General features: G+C 46.2%; 1 protein-coding gene across 1 annotated transcript; it reads right to left on the bottom strand.

Annotated features, from left to right (window-relative positions):
* Positions 1-163: 163 nt before the first annotated feature.
* Positions 164-21,694, bottom strand: Ifnar1 (interferon alpha and beta receptor subunit 1). The gene is made up of 11 exons (XM_032900436.1): positions 21,304-21,694; positions 15,347-15,470; positions 12,480-12,658; positions 9,662-9,816; positions 9,436-9,574; positions 8,738-8,852; positions 5,885-6,084; positions 5,509-5,642; positions 3,496-3,658; positions 2,761-2,903; positions 164-1,077 (listed from the first exon to the last, which is right to left on the bottom strand). The coding sequence occupies exons 1-11, from the start codon at positions 21,374-21,376 to the stop codon at positions 721-723; spliced, it is 1,782 nt and encodes a 593-aa protein (XP_032756327.1). The 5' UTR covers positions 21,377-21,694; the 3' UTR covers positions 164-720.
* Between the last annotated feature and the right edge of the window lie 5,099 nt (positions 21,695-26,793).

Genomic DNA, 26,793 nt, shown 5'->3' on the forward strand with positions numbered 1-26,793 from the left:
ATCCAACACTGGTTTTTTTTTTTTTTTTTTTTCGAGCTGGGGACCGAACCCAGGGCCTTGCGCTTCCTAGGCAAGCGCTCTACCACTGAGCTAAATCCCCAACCCCCAACACTGGTTTTGTTAAGTACATGGAGCTGAGAAGAGGACCTGAACAGTGCTGGCCGGAGGAGAGAGGGTCCGTCTGGCTTTATAAAGAATCACGGGAAAGATACAGAGACGTTCATACAAACACTGACTGTACATGGTCTTCTTTCATCAGACTCACTAGCTTCTCTCTTACTGAATGACTTCACGTCTGCGTTTTGTCCCTGCCATTTTCTACTTCCCCAAGTACTAGAGTGCAACGTGCATACCCAGGCCATGCTGAGACCTTAGAGCAATGCTGGCTCCTCTAGTCCAAGTCCCCTTTCCCCACGGTTCAGTGACATCTGGTCGGAAGCCACTGCTGTGCGGAGTTATGGCTGGGAAGCACTACTGTAGACAACAGCACCTTTGCAACACTGAGAGGTTACAGCAGGATTAAAAAGAGGATGTTCTAAATTGCTGTCTGCTAGGGTAAGAACAGGAAGACAGAACCACCAGGCACCCTTGCAGCAGTGAGCCTCATCTGTGGCTCCAAACGGCGCCCTGGGGTTTAGGCTACCAGCAGAGAGAGACGGGCAGTCACCTTCAGTTAAGCCTGTCTCATCCACATGTACTCCAGACTACGGCGAGCCCGTGTCAGCCGTGGAGAGCTGGCTGTGTCCTCAGGACTGGGCTCTGAAGGTGCTTTTCTTTTCCCGGGAAGCAGGCACCATCTTCCAAGGTGCCAGCAGGGCAGGGCAGGCTCCATGGAGACCCACTGGGAGCCGTGGAGAGCACATCCTGGCCACTCTCAGGCCCCACACTCTCCTCCTCTTCGTTGGAGTAGTTCCCTGAGTCCTGGCTGCTCTGGGAACTGTACTTCCTGAGTTCCTCCTCAGGTGCTCGATTCTCCTCTCCACCAACCACGTCTGTGTTCTCAATGACGAAGCACCTCTCGGTGTGCTCTTCAGCAGTCAGAAGCAGAAGGCTTTTGGAAGGCAGCTCTGAGAAAAACTAGTGGTAAAAAGGGGAGGAAGAGAGGTGTTTAGAATAAAACCCGATTCGCTAGCGTCTTTGCTTTATGTCCAACCTTTCGGTGTGCGCTACAGCACAGGAGCGACACCGGCAATGCCCTGTGAGGCTCAGGAGGCACAGCGAGGCCACCAGGCTGCAGGCCTTTTTTGGGTGAGTCTGTAAAGAATGCTCACACAGACCCTGTGCTGTCAAGGCTGGGGTGGAGGTGCTGGATCACAGACATTTGAAGTGACAGCGCAGTTCTCTTGCGTTCAGAAGCACAAGTGAGAGCTGAGGGTCACCCTGCGGCCGAGGCGGTAAGGGGCTGGTTATACCCGTGTCAGAGCGGCAGCTACCAGGGCACAAAGGGGAATTTAAAACTCCAGCAGTTGGTGAGCCTGTGCTGAGCTCTGGGCTCTGGGCTTTTCCAGCTCAGGGCTTTTGGTGCTTACAGCTCTGGGCCCCGCTTCTTTTAGAGCTTGCCCAGTCACACAGCAGCAAGGTCACCCACCATTCACCGAAGCTCTCTGTCTAAGCCTGACCTCTGGACACCACTGCTGCTGGAGAGCAGCCTGCCCTGCCCTGGCTCCCAGGTTCTAGGGTTAGACCTTCCCCACTCAGTGCCAGCATTTCGGCTGCTAACATCATAGGAGTCCTGAGCAAAACACACACGCACCATGAAAGGAACTCACAGTTCTGGCTGTCTCAGCTTCTGTGACTTCATCTAGGACACCAGGGGAAGACAGATGGCTAACAGGGTTTCTGATGTGATATGAAAAGCCACACAGATGGGACATGGCAAGACAAATGCCACAACAGGTGTGGACAAGACAATATTTAGATTGGAATATACCTTTCACTAGCAAACAGCTATGTGCGTGCGGCTGATGGCAGACTATGGGAATGAGGTGGCCCCTTGTCTTAGATTCAAACACCTTCATCTCATGTGTCCCCCAAGACTGACTGTCCTGGGCAAGCTGGCCTTCCAGCCTTATGACAAGGACACAGGAGAAGAGCAAGAAGGCACCGAGGTCCCTAGGGACTCTCCCTGCTACCAAGTGCCTATGTGGGAACAGGAAGCCGGAAGCTGTGGCGCTCATAGAGGCAATGCCTATCCCAGACCAGGCACGTGGACTGTTTGGACATGGCTTCCCTGGTCATGTCCTGGGGATGTCCTAAGTGCCAGAGTGATGCTGTGTCACCTGTTGTCCACCTTCCCTTCTGCTGCTACATATGTCATTACACACCTGGCTGGTCTACAGCTACTGTAGGCCATTTCTGAACCCAACAGCTATTCTACATCAAGTCACTGTTTAACATTCTTACAGGCGTTTCTGAGGCAGGGTCTCCTGAGCAGCCTTCTGACCCTGAATTCCCCGCCGTGCCTGGTCTGATACAGGGCCTCTCTGTAGCCCGGCTGGCCTATACACCTCTTTTGTTTTTTGGTGATGGAATCTGACTACTCAGCTCATACTGGCCTCAAACTCACTGCAAATCTCCTGCCTTAGCTTCCTGAGTTTTACAAGCATGCACTACCATACCAGGCTTCTAATGTCACCGAAATTCTCTAGAAACAACCACATCAGTCTGATTACTTTCTGGATGTCAAGAAAGCAAGTATCATCTGCAGAACCCAAACATTTGTCCCCCATTTCCTAGTGGGTGACAAGAAGAGAGACGTACCTCGTCGATACTGCGGGGAGGCTTGAGTGGTGGGAAGAACACGTAATACAGGTATTTTTGGAGGCTCCTCCCAGCATAAAGGGCCATGGCAGAGAAGAGCAGAGCACCAAATCCAGTTATAATCCAGGTCACGGAAGAGTTTCCTAGAACACAAACAATGCAAGCACACTCCCAGTGAGACCGGCCATACGAGAGGAAATGCAGTGCCCTGAGAACCATTTTTGGGCACTTGGTGCACTGTGGTGGCCAATGACAGCTGAAGATGTCCTGAGAACCAGCCCTGGACATCAAGAACTGTAAGAACAGAGAGGCTCCAGCAGGTGGTGTCCCCAGCACCTGCATAGTGTGGCCGGCACAACAGTCAGCATCTAAGCCACTTCCTGATGCCTCCAGGAACTAAAACAAGACTAAAAGCACAGGCAAAGCTCCTAACAGTCAGCTTCCCTTCCACACGTTCATGAAAGGCCTTACAGAGGAGGGTCTGACTGCTGGCCCAGGAGCACTAGGTGAAGAGTGAGTTATGTAACACTGGATGGCGAGCTAAGCAGCAGTGAACATGAACCACGTGGAGCAGATGCACTCCCTGGTCCTGCAGGCCTTGGCTGCGTTCACTTTTGATTCCCTGTATTCAGAAAGCACACTTTCTACTATTTGAAGCAAAGAAGAAATTCTTCATAATTCCCAATGCAGTATTTTAGTCTCCAGCTGCATTAAAAACATCTGGAAGATTCTCACCTGGAAGTGTTTTCTTACACAGCTTATCACTGAATTTACTGGTCTTATTCCACACGCCAGTGGAGAGCACTCTAGCCTGGACACAGTACACAGTCAGCGGCCGCAGGTTCACAATGTTGAACTTTGGGTGTTCTTTAATCATGCTTTGTGGGTGTTGTCTTTTCTTCAAACACAATAAAAACAGTGAAACAATTCAGTCGCTTCATAAAATCAGATAGAGAATGTGTATTTTCTGGATTCTACTGATACTCACAACTGGCCTCTTCCAAACACCTACTTGGTTGTCTAAGCAATATAAGTTAGTTTTAAGTAATCCATTTTAACCAAATCAGAGAGTTAAAAATCTGCTGTTAAAAAAGCATGAATGTATCCCCCAGGAATTCTTACTCCATAAGCACTAAGGCGCTCATGTGTTTTTCCTGCCATCGTGTTATGACAGTGAAAACAGTGAAGAAAGAGTAAGGGCTCCCTCCCGCCCCCCGCTGCCACCGCAGCTCCCAGGGAGCCATGCTGCCTTGTGTGAGTCACTGTGTGGTACCTGTTTCTCCATCTGTGAGGGGAGGGAATCATGATTCCTGTCTGTAGTGGTCAGCCATGGCTACAATGGTGCTGTGTAACAAAGCCACTCCAACACTCAGCAGCTAAAACACCATTTTTCACACGAGGCCACAGACTGGCTGGGGTAGTTCTAAGAGCTGGCATTATCCTCTTTGTGCCAGAGACTCTGCAGCATACACGCATACATGCTGTAGCCTCCTGCACACAGGTGACGCATGCATGGGTCAAACCCCAGCATCAGACACACTCAGGGCTTCTGCTCACAGCCATGTTCGTTCAGGCATTCTCGCAGAACTAAGCAATCCTATCCTGCACTTGCTGAGCACATTTAATTACAAATACTGCCTCCCAGAGTGTTTTTAAAGAAACACAAGGCAATTCATGTAAAAACCGTAGCACAAGTCTGGATACAATGAAATAGGCAGTAAGCCAGTTGCTACTGCGCTTACACAGCTATCCAGCCAGCAGGGGACAGCACAGGCACAAACGTGCACTGAGTCTCTCATCTAGCAAAGCACAGTGCTATGTATTCTAGGTGTAGCGCATTTCAGGTCTGGCAAACATCTTGCAGATCTGAGTTGCTAGGGTGACCACTGTTTTAGAGCCACCAAAGGTCACTTACAGTCTTCCCACATGGAACAGACTTGGTGTCTGATGTCAGGACAGGTAAGTGCTGATGCTAAGTCTCACTGACTCAAGTGCATTTGGGAACCATGTAAGAACGGTTCTAACTCAGTAGCAACAGATTCAAGAACATCTCAAAAGCAGGGCGGCCTCGTGGGTGAGGATGCTTGCTGCAAAGCCTGGGGACCTAAATTCCGTCCCTGGGAGGGATAAGGGAAAAGGAGAGAAGTCCTTTCTACAGCTTGTCGTCTGGCCTCCACGTGTGCCCTGTGATGCACAGACAATAAATAAGCAATTGTTAACACGCACATTCACACACACTCACATCCTCACACATATACACTAATATCCTCATACACTCACACACACTCACATCCACACACATATTCACACACACACACACAAACACTCTCACACATACTCACACCCTCACACACACACACTAACATCCTCACACATACACTCACACGCACATACACACTCACACATTCACACACACTCACACATTCACATCCTCACACACACACACATACACTAACATCCTCACACGTACCCATCCAACCCCCACCCACTCACACACACTCCTGTACGCTCCTGTACACTCACTCAAACACAGCTGTCAGGCCCAGGTGCAGGTGACCTGTACTGTTGTGCAGACCACGGAAAAGGCTGCCATTCAGTCTGTGGCAGAGAGGCGACCATCATGTTTAAAAGGACTCCCCAAACCTTAAAGCTGTGACTGCTTTCCCTTGCTCTCCCACTCCCACTAGAATTTTTTCCCCTTATCACCATTATGAGGCTAAGTCACAAAGTCACTGTGTAGCTTTTTACCTCAGTATTGGAAGTGTTTTCCCAAAAGATGACTTCATAAATGAGTCCATTACATTCGCTGTCCTTACAGCTGACATAAACTAGCAAGGAGTCCCTCTTGGGGGTGACAGCAATGACCGGAGGAAGAAGGAGAGCTGGGGAAGAATGCAAACACAGACTAAGATACCTTCAAACAATCGTTTGGGACTTCCACTACATAAAGAAATTACAGTCTCAAGTAAATGCTTGGTCTAAACCAGGCACAGACCACAACTTCAGCTCTCATTAGCTCAGGCAGGAGGACTGCCATGAGTTTGAAATTAGCCTGGGCTACACAGTGAGTTCCAGGCCAGCCTGGGCTATAGTGTCAGATTATCTCAAAGAAAAGTTGGCTTACTGTATTTTTGAGATTCAATAAATTTCTCTTCAGACCAAAAGGACGTGTTATTTCCATCTGAGGCTTGTACACGGAGAAAGAAAGTTCCTGTGTGGAAAGTCTCTCGAGGAGATACACAGTGTGTAGTCTGCACATTTGCACAGGTAGGTACTGGTTTCCATTCGTCTGAATGGTTTCCAGGTCTACTTTTTGAATAGCCACTTTGAAAACAAACAAAGAAACAAACAAACAATTCAATTCAATCACTCATCAATTCAGTGCATATGCACTGAGGGGCTGTAGCACATCAGACACGGTAGTAAGCACTGTGGACCTGGGGGCAGTTTCCCCACTTAGGGAACTCCTGGTACAGTGGAGGAGACACAGATCCCCAGCAAAGGGAAGCCACGGGGCTCCAGAGTGTGCGAGGAATTCCCAGGGAAGTGACAGCTGTTCTTCACTGTGTGCATGAGTGTGTGCATGACTGTGTGCGCCTGTGTGATGCACATGAGTGCGTAGGAAGGCCTGACATAGAAGACAGGTGTCGTCCTTGTTGCTCTCCACTTTGCTGAGGTGCAGTCTTACCCGACTTGCAGCTTGCTGACCTGAGTGGGGCCAGCTAGCCAGCCTGCCCCAGAACTGCCTGTGACTCTCAAGTACAGGGATCATGGGTGTTGCCACACCTGCAGGTTTTACCTGGGTTCGAGGAGTCTTAACTCTGGTAAGTGCTTTGGCAGCTAAGTCATCTTTTCAAAGCAGAACATTTTTAAAAATCAGGTTATTATTAAAAGGCTGATATACAAATTCAGAAAAGAAAACTAAAAATATTAAAAACTCACCATGTCCTATGTGCTAGCTAGTTTTATGTCAATTTGATAAAAGCTACAGTCATCTGAGGAGGGACCCTCATTTGAGAAAATGCCTCCAGATCGTCTAGGCTCTAAGCCTTCAGAGCCTTTGTTAATTAGCGACCTTGGGGAGTGCCCAGTCACTGCTGGTGTGGAGGTGCCTAGGCTGGCAGTCCTGGGATCCATAACAAAGCAGGCCGAGGAGGCCTCAGGAGCAAGCTAGGCAGCAGCTTCCTCCACAGCCTCTGCATCGGCTCCTGCCTCAGGCTCCTGCCCTGCTTGATCTGAGTTCTTGTCCTGGCTTTCCTCAGTGATGAGCTACAATATGGATGTATGGATGTGTACGTGAAATAAACCCTCTCCTCGCCAGCTTGGCTTTGGTCACACAACAGTAGCCATAGCTAAGAAACCCTACTTCTATCTTACCTGTTGTTGATGCTCCTTTCAGCTGTCAAATGCTACAGTACACTACCTAACTGCACACTGTGCAAGCATGCACCAGGTCCACATTCAAGACTTCAAGCTGCTAGCTTCAAAGTGGCCACAGTGGGAGCATTTCTGTCACAACATTGGCTAGCACTACAAATGGGGCTTTTCCCATCTGGGAAGACAGTTGCTGTGCTGACACGGCTCTGCGAGAGCCCATAACACAGATCTGTGTCATCCATTACAGAAAACATCCCACCGAGGATGAGCCCCTCCCTGAGGCTAGTGAGGAAAAGGACCTGGCCAGAGACCTGAGCTCAGGGCCCACACAGAACCTGTCCATCTATGGCTTCCCCAAACAGACGCCATGCCACCTTGCCTCCCAGTATGAGAGTCCCAATGGTTCTCTTTGAGTTTTGTTTTCTTAAATTGCTTCTCTCTGTCCAAATATCCTGTTCTTCTAGAAGGACATCCTCCTTCCATGGCAGGCAGTACTCTAGGACACGTTCCTCCCTCCTCCGGGGCATACTTCCTAGGGTCCCCTTCATAGCAATGGGAGCAAGACCTGAAGACACAGCAGCTGCCTTCAGGGTACATCTGGCAAAGAGGGGGCTGTTTGAAGCTGTAGCTAAGGGTCCAATCTGCCATTCTTAATTAATGGAATTTAACATTTCTGTAGTAGACATGACCTCTGAGATGAACCCTTAACACAGGAGTGAAGGTCATATGTCCAGAGAATCTCTTGTGCATTGTGTAAAGGTTTGTATTATCCAAATGCTGACTTCTCTACCAGAGATTTGAGGACAGAGATTGGAGACTTTGGTTTTATTATTTTTATGAAGCATCATTTGTCTCAGTGTTTTGTAAATATCTCCCCCATCACCTTCTAATTGTTTAATAAAGAGGTCAGTAGTCTACAGCAAAGTAGGAGAGGATAAGCATGTCTTCCAGGCAGAGAGGAACTCTGGGAGATTCACCATCCAGGCTCTGAGAAGAAACAGATACCAGGACTAAAGGAGAGGTAACTAACGGGCCAGTGGCATAACTTAGATTAGGACGAATGGGGTAAAGAAGTTATTTGATGGGAAACAGACTAAGGTAAGGCCTGAGCTATCGTAAGAAATGACTGTCTGTGGCAGAGACAGGCCAGCTAGTCACAGCCTCATCTAATGGCCTCTGAGATGCTGCCTCAGTTTTACAGCTTCAAGACATGGCTCTGTCCACAACCTCAGGACCATGCAGGGGAAAGGCACATTTGCCTGAAACTGTCCTCCGAAGTTACACATTATTTTTCTTTTTTTTGCACCTGAGCCAGTGTATGTGCATGTGTGCGTGTATGCACACATGCACATCCAGCTACATGTGATGTATATACCAGTGTGTGTGCTGGGATGCGCAGAGGCCAGAGGTGGCTGTCAGCTGTTCTCTGCTCTGTCAGTCACCATCTGACTCCCTAGAGCAGGGACCCTGCAATGAAGTCCCTGCTTCCCAGTGCACCATACCCACTTCTCAGCCAGTCACTCTGTGCAAGAATCTGCACCCAGAAGCAGCGTGAAGACAAAGCAGACTGGGCAAAGGGACATTTAAGCAGGGGACTTACGGGATCCACTGTGCTTTGAAGGTCATGTTTGCAAATGCATGGTCCCATTTCAGAACATAGCTGTCACCTTGGGCATCCACTTCTAGATTTTCTGGCACAGGTATTTTATTTGCCACTAGAAGCCAAAGAATGCATACATTTTAAGCTCGTGATAGAGAACCACATTTATCTAATCTGTCTTTAAGAGCCAACACATACTAAATTTATAACTACCACCACCAACAGGCCCAGCTCCCACCGTGGCCTTCATTACCGGCCAGGCTGGCAATGATGAGTGCTTCAGGCTGTTTTCCTTGTTGAGAATTCATGTGCATGGGGGATGCCAGCCATTATGCTAACAACTGCACTACATACCACAGTTAGATAAAAAGCACTTAAGATACTATAAAAAATTAACTTTCAAGTAGAATTTTCATAGTATTGAGACAAGAATTGCCAAGAAAATGATTTTTGGTTTCTGTAAGTGCTGTCACCATCTCCTTGTCCGTCCTCCTTCCTCTCTCCCCCCTCCCGTGTGTAGTACTAGGAATTTAGCCAGGACCTCTGTGTGCTAGACAAGTGTCTGACCACACCTCACCCAGCTCAGTGGTTTGCTTCAGTGATTATTACCATTGTAAAACCGCATCACATGAGATGGCTTAGGAATCAAGAGGAGAGAATGCCCCGGTGAGATGCTGTGGACGCTCAGGTCTTCTTACCTGTGGTGTTTATACACTGCGCTGTGCTGTAGTTGCTGTGTCTCCAAAGCGATGTGTGCACTGCTCTGACTTCTAAACAGTAGGTAGTCTCTGGCAAGAGCTTTGATATCCTTTTTGGAAAATACGTAGGTTTAATTTCCTATAAAAAATTTGAAAATACAGCCAAGTTTTAGAATTCATTCACCTCCTTTTTTCTCACACCAAACAGGTAAAAGCAGAAACTTACTCTGACAGGAAAAGACCTCCCCCAGATCCGTATCGTGTAATTGAAGAAGCGTTTCTCCATTGCCCACATGGTTCCGTCTTCTCCGGGAGGAGAGATGTAGACTAGTATGGCTTCATCTTCAGCTTTTAAACGTACTCCTGGGGGGCTGATGTGAGCTGTTGGCATTGAAGAGCAATTACATAACTTCAGCAGTACCAATCCAAAATGTTAATAATAAACAATGTCTCCCTGGGGCAGGAAGACAGAGAAAAGTCGCACATGTATTCTACACTTTGGGAAGACACAGAAAGAGCAACCTCCAGAGATGTGCATCTGTGCACAGAGACAGACAGGGAATGGTGGGGATGGCGGCAAATGCTGTCTCTGGTAAGTCACCAAGAAAGCTGTCCTGAGACGACCTGCAGACGAAGATGCAGACGCATGCACCAACGCCCGCCCGCCCGAGCGAACACACACACACACACACACACACACACACACACACACACACACACACACACACACACACACGGCAGAAAGGCACCCAGGCCAGTGGGTAGCATGTGAAGTCTCTTAAGGTAGGACAGCGAAGGGTACGGGGTGTGTGAGAGGAGCTGAGGTTGGCAAAGAGCCAAAATGTCACCCAGATTTAGAATGGTCAGCCTGGCCGAGAGAGGAGGAAGCAGGGACTCGGAAAAGAGAAGTGCCTGGTAAAAAGGTAAAAGGTGCCATCTCTGCTCTCTCCATGTGATGGATGGGCAGAATGTGTTAAGGTCTTGTCTGAGTTACTTTTCAATTGCTGCCTCAAATCTCCATGTCCAGGGCAACTTATCATAGAAAGCTGGGGCTCATGGTGGCAGAACCCATCCGTGACCATCATAGAGGGAGCAGGGAGGCAGGCAGACAGACAAGGCGTTAGAGCAGTATATGACAGTTTACATCTGACCCATAAGCAGGAGGCAGAGTGAAAAACTGAGAGGGACAGACAGACAGACAGAGACCAAGAGCAAGGACTGAGAATGGTGTGGCTTTGGAAACATCAACGCTGACTCTCAGTGACACACTTCTAACAAGGACTAACTCCTAGTCCTTCCCAACACTTCTACCAGGTGTTCAAAGATATGAGCCCATGCTAATCCAGGTCACTACGGGATACAGTGCAGCAAAGGATGAATCAGGGTCTGAGCTTGAGCAAATAATGTCATTCCCAAAGGGGAGGACTGCAGGAAGGGCATGAGGGAGAGACTGAGGGCCTCGTTTGATCATTTTAACTGTGGGACGGCTTTCAACATGTGGGTAGGCACTGAATGGAGACATGATGCCAGTCTTATGCTCAGAGGGAGGACAGGGACAGGAGTTGTAATTTGGGGGGGTTGGAAACAGTTTCATGGCCACCCCTTCTCTGCCCATCCTAATCTCCTGGAGAAGAGAACAAAGAAAATGAAAGAAAGAAAAAACTGGGAGCAATAAGGAGACTGAGGAGAGAGCAGTGGCCCTGGTGAGGCAGGAAAGGAAGTGCTTCAAGGGAAAGGACAGGTGTTCAAGGTGTGCTCACTCAGAGGCATCAAGCCAGAAGCCTGCGCGCGGACCTGTTAGGGGGCAAGGCTGCTGACTTCTGTAACATATGAGGGGAGGGATGTGACAGCAGGAAGAAGCGGATGGGGGTGACAGAAAGTGGATGCAGGTCACTCATTTCATGACCTTTTCCGTATCTCCATCCCTTTACAGAAATGACGAGGGCTAGAGAGACAGCAGCTCATCAGCTAAGACATCTGCTGTTCCTCCAGGGAGCCACATTCAATTCCTAGCTCCTATGTCGCTGCATAGAACTTCACTGCCAGCACAGTTTACAGCTGCTGCTGGCCTCTACCAGCCCTGCATACGTGTAGCACACACTCTCACAGACATCTCACATATAAATAAAAAGAAAGCTTAAAAGAGATTATGAGGCTGTCAAAGAGCTTCTGATTACATGGGTTCTATCTTTTGACATTTAGCATATTGACCATTAAAATGAGTAAAATGAAAAAAACTGTTGGGCACAATGTTAAAATAGCACATTTTTTTGTTTGTTTACAAGACAGGGTTTCTCTATGTAGCTTTCGCTGTCGTGGAACTCAGAGATCCACCTAACTGTTTCCCGGTGGCTCAGGTTAAAGGTTTACACCACCACAGCCAAGCAAAAGTACTTTTTTTTTTTTAAGATTTATTTATTTATTATATAGAAGTACACTGTAGCCTGTAGCTATCTTCAGAGACACCAGAAGAGGGCATCGGATCCCATTACAGATGGTTCTGAGCCACCATGTGGTTGCTGGGATTTGAACTCAGGACCTCTAGAAGAACAGCCAGTGCTCTTAACCGCTGAGCCATCTCTCCAGCCCTACTTTTTTTTTTTTTTTTTTTGCTTCTTTTTTTCGGAGCTGGGGACCGAACCCAGGGCCTTGCGTTTCCTAGGCAAGCGCTCTACCACTGAGCTAAATCCCCAACCCCCCTACTTTTTTTTTTAAGTATTTTTTTCTTTCTTTTTTTTTTAAAAAAGATTTATTTTATTTATTTCATGTATATGAGTACACTCTTGCTGTCTTCAGACACACCAGAAGAGGGTGTCAGATCCCATTATAGATGGTTGTGATCACCATGTGGTTGCTGGGACTTGAACTCGGGACCTCTGGAAGAGCAGTTAGTGTTCTTAACCACTGAGCCATCTCTCCAGCTGCAAAAGTACTCCCCCCCACCCCAGCTGAGGACCGAACCCAGGGCCTTGCACTAGGCTAAATCCCTAAACGGCTTGTTTACTGCAGAGTAACAATGTTGCCAGCCAGTGGCAACTTCTTACCTTTGTAGAATGGAATAAATGAATCAGCCTCATTCCATGAAGAAGTGCTATTCCCTTCTTCTGCTCTTACACGAAACCGTGTCTTGCTGTAAACATTTATGTCCAGTAAAGAGAATTTACATTTGGTCCTTGTAATATGTTGACATTTGGGCACTTTTAACCAGATCCTTCCTTCTTCTCTTTAAATAATAAAAAAAGTCTGAATGAGCTAATGCATACATAAGACTTTTTAAATGTATTTTCTATTCACTATTATAGTTAGCTTAAGAATTTATTTCCTGTGGTGAGTGTCACTGTGTGTTGAGTGTGCAAGCCTGAGTGAAAAGTCAGAAAGCTCCCCAAATTAACAATGCATCTAAAAAGCTGGCAACAATGTGCAGCCAATTGAATGCATGACTGTGTCCAGTCAATGTTCAAGGACAAGGCCATTAAGAGGTAGAGGATGCTGCCATTAGAGACAATTCTAAAGCAAATGCCTTCAGAGGTTATGTGCTTCCCAAGGTCTACGTCATACCACATTACTGTGCCACTCACTGAAGGGAGCCAGGAGTCTATCTCATGAGGCCCGGAAGGTCACACGTTAGCACACTTTAGCAGGTGCTGCCCCCATGACCTTCACTAAAGCCCACATAAGGAGGTAGCTTTGTAATGGCAGAAGAAAAACATCTGGGGAAAATAAATAGAAATTATACTAAAAAGGATTTACTTTGTTTGAGATAATGTCATGTTAACATTTCCCTATATACCCTCTGATTCCTTTTTGATACATATGAGCCAAGTTATTACTTGGAATAATTTGGACATTTACTTAATTTTTTTTTTTTTTTTTTTTTTTTTGGAGACAGGTTTCCCTATGTAGCCGGGCTGTCCTGAAACTCACTCTGTTCACCAGGCTGGTCTTGAACTCAACAGAGCCATCTGCCTCTGCCTCCTGAGTGCTGGGATTAAAGGTGTGCACCTCCCTCTGCCCCAGCCATTTATTTAGTTAATTTTTAATAGTGTTTGCTTCAGTCTCATGAGAGGTAACATTAGCATTTCAAGAAAACAAAAATAAATGAATTATATGACAGAAACAGATTCAGGCGGCTTGATCCATGATAACTGTGTGACTTCTGGGAAATGAACCCGTATTTCTGGACTTTAATTTCCTTATTTAACAATCGGGAGCTGATCTGATAATCCCTTTTGAACCCCTAGAAATAGACCATTTACCTTAAGACAGACATCAGCGCTTTGTCGCGGACTTTTCCTCTGCCCTTTCCAAACCCAACAACTACTGTCTGTTTCCTGGACTCTAATTCTTCAGAGATTTCTTTTAAAATCACGGGTGAATGTGTCTGTCTGTGGGTGCATGTACATTGGTTACCATGGGCACATGTGGGCTCAGAAGACTGGGAAGCAGCTGGAGCTGATGTTACCGGTGGTTGAGATCTGGCTGTTTGCTCTAGGGTAACTTTAAGGGTTTCCTCAATATCCTCACTCTACCTAAGCCAGCTGGAGGATGGAAAATTCCAACCTACAGCAAAATCCAAGTGGTATCAAAACTGTATGTACAGAAAACTCGCTGGAGGTAAAGCAGGTCTATGTGCAGACACACTCAGGAAGCTGTAAGATCACTATCTCCATTTAGTAACCAGTGGACAACCTGGCGGGTAAAGCTCTGGGGTCCTGACTTGGGAAGTGCTCACAGCTCCTTCCTTTCCTGCTGATGCCATCCCACACAGGGGACAGAGGGGTGCAGATGGGGCCCCAACATCAAGCAGGAGATGGAGGGCTGCCCCTCCTGTGTGCCTGCCTTCTGAGGCTCTCTGCCTGTCATCCTCTTGACAAACAGGAAGTAGAAGGTCAGTACTGAGAAAGAGGCTCTGACAAAAACCTTGAGTCTGTGAAAATGTAGAACAACAAAACTGTTGTAGACTACCAGTATCTGAAATGACAACACTGGGGATGGAGAGAGGGTTCAGTGGTTAGCAGCATTTACTGCTTCAGCACATACATGGCTCACAACCTTCCCTAACTATAGTCCCAGGGATCCAATGCTCTTCTCTGACCTCCACAGGCATCAGGTATGCAGATGGTACACATTCATACATACTGGCCAAACATATACGTAAAATAATCCTAGACGTTTTTCTTTTTTTAGGTTTATTTATTTGTGTCCATGTGTGCCTGGTCTGCATGTATGTCTGCACACCAGAAGAGAGAACTGGGTCCCTTTACAGATGGTTGTGAGCTACCATGTGATTACTGGGAATTGAACTCAGGACCTCCAGAAGAAGAGCCAGCTCTTAACTGCTGAGCCATCTTTCCAGTCCATAAGATGAAAATGAAATTTAGAAAAGAAAAAGAAGCCACTGCCTGTGATGGAAATGACAGGACTAACTGCAGTAGCTTGGAGACCTGTTGCAAGGCCCAGCACTGCCCTTGGACACTCTCCACACAGCCTAGACACCTGAGGTGCAGTTATGCATTTAGAGAATATGTGACATCCATGAAGGGAAGGTATCCTCAACCTCCTCATACATGCTTGTGTGTGTGTGTGTGTGTGTGTGTGTGTGTGTGTGTGTGTGTGTGTCACACACACATACACCACAGCACGAGTGGAGGTTAGAGGACAACTTGCAGGAGTTGGTTCTCTCTTTCCATGTGGTTCTGGAAATCTACTCAGTCTGTCAGGCTTGGGACAAGCACTTTACCTGCTCAGTCACCCACTAGCCCTTCACCTCAGCTCAGTCTCCAGTGAGATAAAGTTACAAATATTATATGAAGTAGACATAACACTTCCTATCATGGAAACCAAAGGAAATTATGGCAGTGAAATCACAAAAGTGACCTCTACCACTCCGGCAAGCCAATCAGTCACCTACATTTGATATTCTGCTGAAAAAGTCACGTTGCCCATTGACTCTCTGTGGTGGTTCCACTTTAGGGTATAGTTGTCGTCTATAATGTAGATGGCTACATCCTCAGGAGGCCTTACATTGTCTTCACCTATGAACCCAACAAGGAACAAAAGGATTACTTATATGCCGTAAAATATTTTATAAGTTGTCATTAAGCACATCAATTACATGACTGAATGCTCTCATTTCATTGCTTTCCTGGTCTGACGTCTACAAACCACAACAATGGCCAGCGTGGTACAGCCATGCCAATGGTGCAGTAGTACCACACAGACCTTGGTGGTAACCAACAGTTCTCCAACTGGACTTACGATTGGTTCAACAGGACAGAAATCATGCCTGGTACCAGAAACCCTGCCAAATGCCTAGAGCTGGTGAAGAAAACCTACAACCTTCACTTTACTAAAACCAGCACAACCACTAACTATAAATATTTCTCCTTATGTCCACAGGTAAGTATAGTTCTCACACAGCATCAAAGAAACTTCTCTTTGCAATAACAGATGGAGACCAGAACAGAAAGTATGAGCTCAGTCCCAACTGATACCCCTACAGTACAACTCCTGTACCCAAGGCTCAGGGATCACTGTGGGGGAGGAGGCTGGAGGAGTCTAAGAGCCAGAGGAACAAGGATTTTGCTGTGAGATTGTATCTCCTGGAAATGGCACTGGCTCTACCCATGAAGTTTCAACTGCCGAACCATGCCCTACACAAGCACAGCAGCAGCCAACACGTGAATGTGGAAGGGAAGAAGCTCTGGAGGCTTCAACCCTTGGCAGGTGGGTAGGGGTGGTACTGAGAGCAGGAGAAATAGTCTTCTCCAGGGAGGAACACAGCACTCAGTGATCCAGTATCAAATGAACAGCCCGGAATACACACAAGTAACATACAGATTGAGAAGGCTGACTGTATTTAGGAATATAGACAAATGTGTACACACACACACACACACACACACACACACAGAGCAAGAGTTTGATAAGAGAGTGGGTTAGTGGTAGTACATGGGAGGGTAGGGAAGGAAGAAAGAACAGGGGACATAATGTAACTACATTTAAATCTCGGGAAATAACTGTTGTTGTAAAAATATAAAAAAATGTGGGGTTGGGGATTTAGCTCAGTGGTAGAGCACTTGCCTAGGAAGCGCAAGGCCCTGGGTTCGGTCCCCAGCTCCGAAAAAAAGAACAAAAAAAAAAAAAAAAAGTAAAGGTATCTTTTATCCCCACTAGGTCTGTCACCGCAGTGCTCCATCTCCTATCACATTGCCGAAGGCCTCTCTCTGAGCCATCAGCAATCTCTCTACCTATCTAGTTACCAAGGCAGGTTTCCATGACAGAAACACACATCCCAACTCCATGGTGGCCCAGACCAGCTGCCCCACACTCCATTACACTTAAATCTACACATAAAGGAACACACAACATAATAATCTTTGACCCAATTGGTAAGATATAATTGCCCACCTAAACACACAAAGTCCAGTACACATTCATCCTTTAAGAACATTAATAACTATTACTCAGCTATCAAAAACAATGACTTTATGAAATTCATAGGCAAATGGATAGAACTGGAAAATATCATCCTGAGAGAGGTAACCTAATCACAGAAAAACACACATGGTATGCACTCATTGATAAGTGGCTATTAGCCCAAATGCTTGAATTACCCTAGATCTATAGAACACATGAAACTCAAGAAGGATGACCAAAATGTGAATGCTTCAGTCCTTCTTTAAAAGCAGAACAAGAATAGCCTTGGCAGGGAATAGGGAGGCAAAGTTTAGAACAGAGGCAGAAGGAACACCCATTCAGAGCCTGCCCCACATGTGGCCCATACATATACAGCCATCAAACTAGATAAGATGGATGAAGCAAAGAAGTGCAGGCTGACAGGAACCGGATGTACATCTCTCCTGAGAGACACACCCAGAATATAGCAAATACATAGGCGAATGCCAGCAGCAAACCCCTGAACTGAGAATGGGACCCCCGTTGAAGGAATCAGAGAAAGGACTGGAAGAGCTTGAAGGGGCTCGAGACCCCATATGAACAACAATGCCAACCAACCAGAGCTTCCAGGGACTAAGCCACTACCCAAAGACTATACATGACTGACCCTGGGTTCCAACTTCATAGGTAGCAATGAATATCCTAGTAAGAGCACCAGTGTAAGGGGAAGCCCTTGGTCCTGCCAAGACTGAACCCCCAGTGAACGTGATTGTTGGGGAGAGGGCGGTATTGGGGGGAGGATGGGGAGGGGAACACCCATAGAGAAGAGGAGGGGGAGGGGTTAGGGGGATGTTGGTCCGGAAACTGGGAAGGGGAATAACAATCGAAATGTAAATAAGAAATACTCAAGTTAATAAAGATTAAAAAAAAGAACATTAATATCAACCTGTAAATACACAAAGTGGGATCTTAACATCAGCTTCCATTTTCTCTTCTCCGTGGCTACCCTCTCTGTCCTCCTGTCTCTCCTCTTTCCATTCCAGTCTCCTTCTCTTCCTTCAAACTTTTCTCCTGCCCATCCTTCCTTCTCGTCCAATGACAGGCCTCCTTCTATCCTGTACCTGCCCTCACCTGTATTTTACAAATTCAATGGGGAGAAGGTTCTGGTGAAGTCACCTGAGTCCTGAGTACTGACTAGATAGCAGTCCTTGGTGCAGTGGAATTAGCATCAAAATACAGAGAACTCCAGGGCAAACCACAACAAATAACAATTTTATTTTTAAAAATTTAAGTTAGATTTATGTGTTCTGTTTTGTGTGAGAATGTTTTGCCTACATGTATGTACTGCAGGGAGGTTAGAGGGTGTTGTCAGATCTCCTACAACTGTACTTATGGGTGACTGTGAATCACCAAGTGGGTGCTGGGAATTTAACACAAGTTCTTTGGAAGTGCAATTACTCAATCACTAAGCCATCTTCAGCCCCACAACAGAATTTATCAAATATAGCAAAGGATACAGCAGTCTCCTCTGATGTCAAAGTTGTAGCCCAAGACCTCCAGTGGATGCCTTAGACTGCAGTTAAGAGTCCAGCTCTAACTGATTCGCTCCTACATACATATGTACATAGTTATGATAACATTTAATAAAATAGGCCCAATAAGATGATAAAAATAAATATAACACACTGTGATCACACTGGTGTTGGGGTGACGGGGACATTACTAGATCCAGAAGAGGGTGTTGGAACATAATCCCTACGATTTCACTGGTTACTTGGATATCTTGAACAAAGATTACCCATCCCAGGAAGGACAGAGAGACTTCATTCAGTAATTCAGATGGTATACAATTTAAACATGAGGCACATGGACATTTGTAATTGCTGTTATCTAGCTGTACTGAGCCTTTATTAATATAGAATGCCTTGTCTCTTGTAGCCTTAACTGTGTGAGTTAGACACTTCCAAAGAAGCGATATCACCATGGGACACTTCAAGCAAGGACCAACCGTGTTTAGCAGCTTCTTCCTCTGAAAGGAGCGAAAGCTCAGGCCCACCTGTGCCTCAGGCCCTGGGAGGCTTGGGACAAAGGCTGCCCCAGAGATCTTTTGAATCTGACCTAAGGCTTGAGGGCAAGTAGGTAGAGAGTAGACCTGATTCACACAGTCTTCCAAGAACAGGTCCCCTCACTCTTTTTTTTTTTTTCTTTTTTCTTTTGGAGCTGGGGACCGAACCCAGGGCCTTGCGCTTGCTAGGCAAGTGCTCTACCACTGAGCTAAATCCCTAACGTCCCCTCACTCTTTTAACACATACGTCTATGTAAACGTCCTTCACCGCTCCCTGTATTTATGGAATGTTCTGTTCTGTGGTTACAAAAATTCATGTAACCCCCCTGAACATGTATTCTTGGTCACGTGTATTTTTGGCTGTTCATGTTTCAGAATAAAGTTGTTAATTTCCCTTCAAAGCAGAGCCACTCCTTTGTGTTGATGATTTAAAGTCCTTTTTATCCGATACTGATACAGCCATGCCTGCTCATCAAGTCTTCCCTTCAAGATGCATGCCTTTGGCAGTCTCCAGAGAACTCCAAAATCGTTTCAAAGGCAGTGCAAGTGTTGACTTCTCTACACTCCTCAGCAAGACACTGCCCACTCTAGTCATATTCTTAGAATACTAAAAAGAGGCATGTTCTAAAAACACGTTTTAAAGTTATGCTTATGTGTCTATGTGTGGGTAATATGTACATCTCTAGGTGCCCTCTTGCACCAGAATATCATGTTGGGATTTCCTAGGGCTGGAGGTGGTTATGAGGCATCCAAACTGGGTCCTCAGGCTCAGGTGCTCTTCAAGAACATCGAACACTCAATCCCTGAGCCATCTTTACAGCCCTAAAACCTGTTTTTTTACTGGGTATGGTGCTCAATTCCTGTGATCCAAGCACTCGGGAAGCTGAGGCAGGAAGATCACTTAAGGCCAACTTGGCTACGAGGCACAGACCTCAAATCAGACAACACGATCTTTAAAAGCACAGTCACATATGTCTTGTAGTTTTTTTCCCTCACAAAATGGCTGGCTCTTCACTTGACAGGCTGAAATTTTTACTTTTTATCTTGGTTGTTGTTATACTGTGATTGATCCTAGGGCCTTTCATGCTGTAGGCAAGAACTCTACCATTCTGTGTCATCTCCAGTCCTAATAGGCTACTTTTCTTTTTTTAAAGAGGTATTGTGTGTGTAGAAGTGTTTTTGCCTGTGCATTTATTTGTGTGTGCACCACATGTGCCTTGTGGACAAGGAAGTCAGAAGAGTCTACTCAAATCCTGGAACAGAGCCGGAGTTAGGGAAGGCTGCAAGTTACCAGGTGTGTGCTGGGGGCCAACCCAGGTCCCTCTACAAGAGCCAGCAGGTGCTCTTACCTGTTGAGCTGTCTCTCCAGGCCCTAGGCTATAACTGTAAAAATGTCTTTTAACTTTATGTCTGACTCCATTGTTACTTCTTGTTTTGAAAACTTCTGCGTCAGACAATCATGTCAGATGACCTGGCAAGCTTTCACTCCAGAGGTTTATAGACTGTTTCTGGTTAGACACTGAGGAGACATCTGAGATGTTTTCTGAATGTTTTCTTTTCAGCCAATAGGAGCTATCGTCCATCAAGTCTTCCCATTCTTTTCAGATTCTTAGTGCTGTCTATGCTAAGTCCACACTACTACTGAGCCACATTTCCACAAACCCTGAACAGAGCCTTTGATTTCATCCCCAAACTGAACCTACCTTATTATCCTTATCCTCTTAGCTTGATCCCTGTCCCAACTGTTGTTATTTACAAATTCTGTGCAGAAAGGGCAGCAATTGTGCTTATAAGATTAACAAAAGACCCAAGAGCATTTGTAGCAGTTACAGTATACTGTTCATAATATTCTTTTTTCAGATTTATTTTTATGTGTGTGACCACTTTGCCTGCACGTACATCATGTGCATGTCTGGCCAGAAATGGGCCATCTTCAGGGTGAGACTTGGGGCATCACTTACCTCCCAGATGTACCTACCGATTTCTAAGAGTAATCGGAACTTAACAACACGAGTGAGGCTAGGTCGTCTTTTTGAGGTTCCTCAGATCACTATGAAAAGATCTCTCTTGTCTATCACCCTTAGTCGCCAGTCTCCTGATGCCACAAACTAGCCCCGTGGTTTCCTGGCTCACTTGTTATTGTTTTGTTAGCTGCGATTTGCGGCCCGTTAGGGGCACCTTCAACTCACTCCTCCGTCAGCCCGAGACTAAAGGCAGTAAGTTGGGAAGCGCATTGCTGATGTCTGGTCTCCCACCTTCCAGTCGCCCCAAGGCTCGGGCCCGGGTCAGCGTCCTCAGGCTGGAGCGCGCAGGCGGGCGTCGGGGTGACCCCGCGTGGACTCCGTTCACCCGCTTCCAGCTCTCCCTCCCCGCAGCCCGGCCCTCGCTCAGGGCCCTCGGCTCACCTGAGGCTACGGGCAGCATCCAAGGCGCCCCTGCCACCAGCACCAGGGCCGCAGCGCCTACGACAGCGAGCATCGTCGTGGGAGGCCGGACCCGTAGCTCACATCTTCCTCAACAGCAGTACAGCGGAGCTGAAGATGATTCCAGGGTAGCTAGGCCCTCTACCTGACGCCCCGCCCCTCCGCCCCGCCCCCTCCGCGAACGCCCCTCCCCTCCGCCCGGTACTGCTCCTCTACCAACGCCCCGCCCTCTCCGCGAGCGAGCGGCTCGGAAAGTACCGGGCGCGGTCCAGTCCTGGTGCTCTGAGCTCTGACCCTGAAGGCCCTTGCCACGCTCTACCCCCACTTCCGGAAAGACCGCACCCGACAGTTATTAGGCTCCTGAGAGGAAAGCGGGTTGCAGTTAGTGCGCCTGCGCAGCCCCTCCCCCGGCTCAGCTTCCTGTTTTTGTCCCGAGGGTTCCGGGGCGTTGCCCCAGGGGTTGCTAGCGGGCTGGCTTAACTCCTGATGTGGGCGTCTCTGGAGCCCATGGATCAAAGGACCCCGGGACCCGGAAGGCGCCGGCGACACTTTTATCTCAACTCCACAGGATTTTTATACTTGATTCCTTGTTTTCAAGCGATGGTTTGGTGTTGTAGATTCGCACTTTGGGTTTTGAATTATGCAACATTTGAATCTTTTCTAAAGAATGTGTTTTTAGTTTGGTCTTGTGTGTTTGAGTGTTTTGCATGCATGCATGTATGTGCACCATACATATATGCGTACCTGGTACCCATGGAGGCCGGAAGAGCGCAGATACCCTGGCACTAGAGTTATGGTTCTTAGGAGCTGTTTGAACTCCAGTCCTCTGCACGCGCTCTTAAACCACTGAGCCCTCTTTCTAGCCCCTTAATTCTATCATTACTGCCTTCTAAAGAAACTTTATTTGTTGCTTAATTCACCTTTTTTAAAAGAGCATGTCTATCAACAACGATACAATATAGAATTATTACAGTGGAAAAAAATACAGTCCCCAGATGAAAAGAGATTTCAGTGTTTTCAAATTTCTGGCATGGTACTCTTTGAAATTCAGGAACCAATCAGAATTCCCAGGGAGTCTTGGGGCTTTGAAAATTATGATACTTTGAACATACTTCTTACAAACTTCACATCTACAGTCTGAATAGCTAAAATTCCTATTGAAAGACAAATATACTGCATTTAGTCATATTTAGAATTACATTCTATAAGAACGTTCATTGCAAACAATTTAAAATTTGGGTCTCACAGTAAGATAAAGAGCCTCTCATGGAATCATATGTGGCCAGTACCCGTTTAAGGACTTTACACTGGAAATGTGTTATACCTTGAGTGCATTCACTGGACTTAAGATATTCTAGGGGCTGGGGATTTAGCTCAGTGGTAGAGCGCTTACCTAGGAAGCGCATAAGGCCCTGGGTTCGGTCCCCAGCTCGAAAAAAAAGAACAAAAAAAAAAAAAAAAAAAAAAAAAGATATTCTATATGTGTGAACTCCTTAGTAAGCATTCAATCTGTTGTAAATGATTCATTTTTGTTCTACAACACGTTTTCTGCTTGTGCACATGCTTGATTATACACATGTAGGCCTTAGGCAGGACCCATATATGAAGAACATCCGCGCCCCCCTCACCCCCCCTCCCAGAGGCTTAATATTATTCATTCTAAGCTCATTCATTTTTTGGGCAAGTTTTGTAATTTTATTCTTTAGAGCTGAATAATATTCCATTTTTATATGTACTGGATTTTCTGTGGATAGACAACTAGCTTGAATCCATTTCCTTCTTACAGTGAGTAAAACGGCTGTAAGTGTGGGAGGGGTGCAGATACTTCTGTGTTAGGGTGTGGAGTTCTCTGGTGAATGCATATGTGTGAAGTAGCTGGGTTATATGGGAGTTGTTTTTTGAGGTACCTCCAAAATGAATTCCACAATGACTATTAATCTGCACCCCAGGCAGCAGTGAGTAAGAGTTCCTTTTTTCTGCGTCTTTACCAACACTCGTCAGATTTCTTGACAGCTATTCTGACTAGGGCGAGGTAGAATGTCAAAGCAGTGTTACTGTGCATTTTGCTGACGGCTCAGGACATTGAATACTTCACAGATAGTTATTGGGTGTGTATTTCAATGTTTGAAAACTGTTCAGTTTATTGGTCTGTTTGTTTCTGGTAGATTCATTTTCTTCATCTTCAATTCTTTATAAATTCTAGATATCAGAGCCTTGTCTGAGGTATAGCTGGACAGGCTTTTCTCCCACCCTGTAGCCTGTGTGCTGCACAGATAGTTTTGCTTGATGTTCAGAAGCTCTACAATTTCATGCAGTCCTATCGGTTCAGAAAGTTCTTGCCTCCCCAGTGTCTTGATTAGTATTCTCTATGTTTTTGTCTACAAGTTTCAGGTTTTAAATTAAATTAAAAAGAGAGTCTTCCTCTCTTCCTTCCTTCCTCTTCCTCTTTTTTATTTTATTTTATTATTTTTTTTTTGGAGGCAGGGTTTATTTGTGTAGCCCAGGCTAACTTGGAACTTGATCTGCAGATCAGGCTGGCTTTATAATCACAGAGATTCCCCCTGCCTGGGATCAAAGTCGTGAGACTTTTTTTTTAATGTTGGAGATAGGGTTTCAGTACATTGCCCTGGCCATCCTGGATCTTGCTGGGTAGACAAGGCTGGCATCAAACTCAGAGATCTGCTGCCTTGGATTAAAGGTGTGGGTCTGCTAGAGGTTTCAGGGAGACGTTTGACATTCTGTCCCATGGTTTGTGGTGCATCTGTTTACGTTATTTAGAGCTTCTGGCTGTAATTTTGGCAGATAGTACGCATTTAGAAATTCTATTTCTCTGTCTTCCAGAACTTTAGGCATTTGTAGAGTATTCTCTAGTAAGGTTCTGTAATTTGTTGGACTCTGTGTGATGGCACTCTTTTATCTCTGATTTTAACTCTTTTCTTCTCCTTTTGTCAGACTGGCTAGAGGGTTGTCAGCCTTACAAAAACCATTAAGATACCCAAGGTTCTTTGTCTTCTAAAAACTAATTCTCCCTAGAGTTGCTATAACAGACCCTGAGACCTTAGTACAATGGACACTAGATCCACCATTCTGACCTTAGAACCCAGCTAGTGGTGCCTAACACCTGCCAAAACTGGAACCAAGACTTAATCCATCAAAGGCCTATCTGTAGTTCCAGGATCTGGGGAAGCCCGTGGTGGTTTGAGTGAGAATGGCCCCCATAGATTCACATATTTGAATACCCAATCACGAGGGGTAGCACTATCTGAAAGGATTAGGAGGTGTGTCCTTGTCGGAGGAAGTGTGTCACTGGGGGTGGGCTTTGGGGCTTCACCCTATCTGTGCCCCTCCCTCCCTGTTGACTGGATTTGGATGTAGAACTCTCATAGTACTTATGCATGCTCCTGTGCTCCCCACCATAATGGACTAAACCTCTGAAACTGTCAGCAGGCCTAAGTAAGTGCTTTGCTTTATAAGAGTTGCCAGGGTCATGGTGTTTCTTCACAGCAACAGAAAACTAAGACGTCCCTAAATGTACTAACATTGCTTTTTGGTTCCTGTAGTTACCCCTTCTCACTGACTGTTCTGGCTAAACGAAGGTGTGCCAACCAGGGTGAGGTTTTTTGTGCAAAAAAAGCATAGATAGGGAGGCTCAGGGCTACATGACGTGGGCAAGTTTCCCATGTAGCTAGTGGCCAGTGATAGACTTTTAATTTGGCTTTAAGAGTGCCCATGTGTTCTCTGGTGGAATTACCTCACAACATTGCTACCTGTGCACGTGGCAGTGTCTGCAGACACTTGTTTTTTTTTTTTTTTTTTTTTTTTTCTTTTCTTTTTTTCAGAGCTGGGGACCGAACCCAGGGCCTTGTGCTTGCTAGGCAAGCGCTCTACCACTGAGCTAAATCCCCAACCCCGACACTTGGTTTTTACTACTAGAGAGAACCACAGACACCTGATAAAGCCTGTTGCGGTAAACTTCCAACCCCAATAAGCCCGTGCAAAATCCACACAACTCAGTTATTAATAAGCTGTACACCTAGTTTGGGCAGATCTACCCCATAGTAATCTACTCCCCAGGCATGAGATCCCTTGCTGCTTGCAGCTGCTCCAGGGCCTGTGCTTTTGCTCCATCTTCCTCCTCCTTCCTCAGTCCTTCTCCTCTCTCATCCCCTACCCTTTCTCCACTCTCTAAAACCTCCAGCTCCACCTTTCCCTTCCGCTGCCCAATCACAGGCTCCAGCCTTTATTTGACCAGTTAGAATGGGGAGAAGGTTCGCATGAAATCACTGGACCTCTTGAAGAAGCAGAATTAACATCAGAATACAAACAGCACCAGGCAATCCATACAAAAGCCAAATGATGTTCACTATCCTCCAAAATACTGCTGGCCCAAATGTCACCTGTGCAGAGAAACCCTCGCTTAGATAACTGCTTGGAAATCATGTTTGTAGGGTTCTAATTTAGCCACAGTAAGCCTCAGGGGCCATTCCAGTTCCATTCCGGTGCTGCAATAAAATACCCTGAACAAAAGTAACTTCGGGGAGGAAAGGGTTCATTTGGCTTACACTCCAGGTCACAGTCTTACAGGGAAATCAGTGCAGGAACTCGCAGCAGGAATCCTGGAAGAATGCAGCTTGTTGGCTTGCTCTCAGGTCATTCTAAGCTAGCTTTCTTATACAGCCAGGGCACCTATCTACGAAATGGCATCATCTACAGAGGACTTTGCCCCCCTACACCAATGAACAATAAGGACAGTCTCCCACAGACGTGCCCAAAGGCCAAGCCCATCTACTCGATTCCCCAAGCCAGGCTTTCTTTCAGATGATCCTTGGTTGTGTCAATTTGATGATTCAAGCTAACTAGGTCTGGAATCTATTTCGGGGGCAGGGTGAGGATGGGGAGGGCAAGATGGCTCAGAGGAAAGCAAATGACCTCTGGGACACACATGGTGGAAAGACAGAACCGATCCTTACAACCTGTCCTCTGATCTCCATGTACACGCAGCACATACATAATAACTATGTTTTAAAAAATGAAAAAAACAAACTGGGACCAGAGGCGGTGCCACATAAGTCTACCATGTGAGACACAAAACTGCAGACACTTCATACTACACGCAACCGTCAGAGTTCAAAAATTCCTTCAATCTCGACGACAAGGTTTCTTTCCCTATCACAGTTATGAGCCTGAGGCACAAACTGACACTGTGTAGGGTTTTTCTAACCTCAGTATTTGAAGTGTTTTCCCAAAATATAACTTGATAAATTAGTCAACACCACTAGGTCATGGATCATCTAGGCAATTGAATAGACACACAATGAATCCCTAGTTGGGGTAATGACAAGAACCTGAGGTGGAGTGGTATTTCAAAAATTTACACAGACATAATGTAGAAATAGACATGTGTATCAGTCAGGGTTCTCAGATGATTAGAACTGATAGAATTGATATCTGTATAAATATATATAGATATGT

The sequence above is a fragment of the Rattus rattus genome, chromosome 4 (genome assembly GCF_011064425.1).
Source record: "Rattus rattus isolate New Zealand chromosome 4, Rrattus_CSIRO_v1, whole genome shotgun sequence".
Classification (NCBI taxonomy): domain Eukaryota; kingdom Metazoa; phylum Chordata; class Mammalia; order Rodentia; family Muridae; genus Rattus; species Rattus rattus.

Coding starts and splice junctions, on each gene's coding strand:
- Ifnar1 (XM_032900436.1), bottom strand. CDS start 21,376: ATGCTCGCTGTCGTAGGCGCTGCGGCCCTGGTGCTGGTGGCAGGGGCG. Junction 9,575..9,661: donor GGAGGTCTTTTCCTGTCAGA/GTAAGTTTCTGC, acceptor AATTTTTTATAG/GAAATTAAACCTACGTATTT. Junction 3,659..5,508: donor AAAACACTTCCAATACTGAG/GTAAAAAGCTAC, acceptor TTGTGTTTGAAG/AAAAGACAACACCCACAAAG.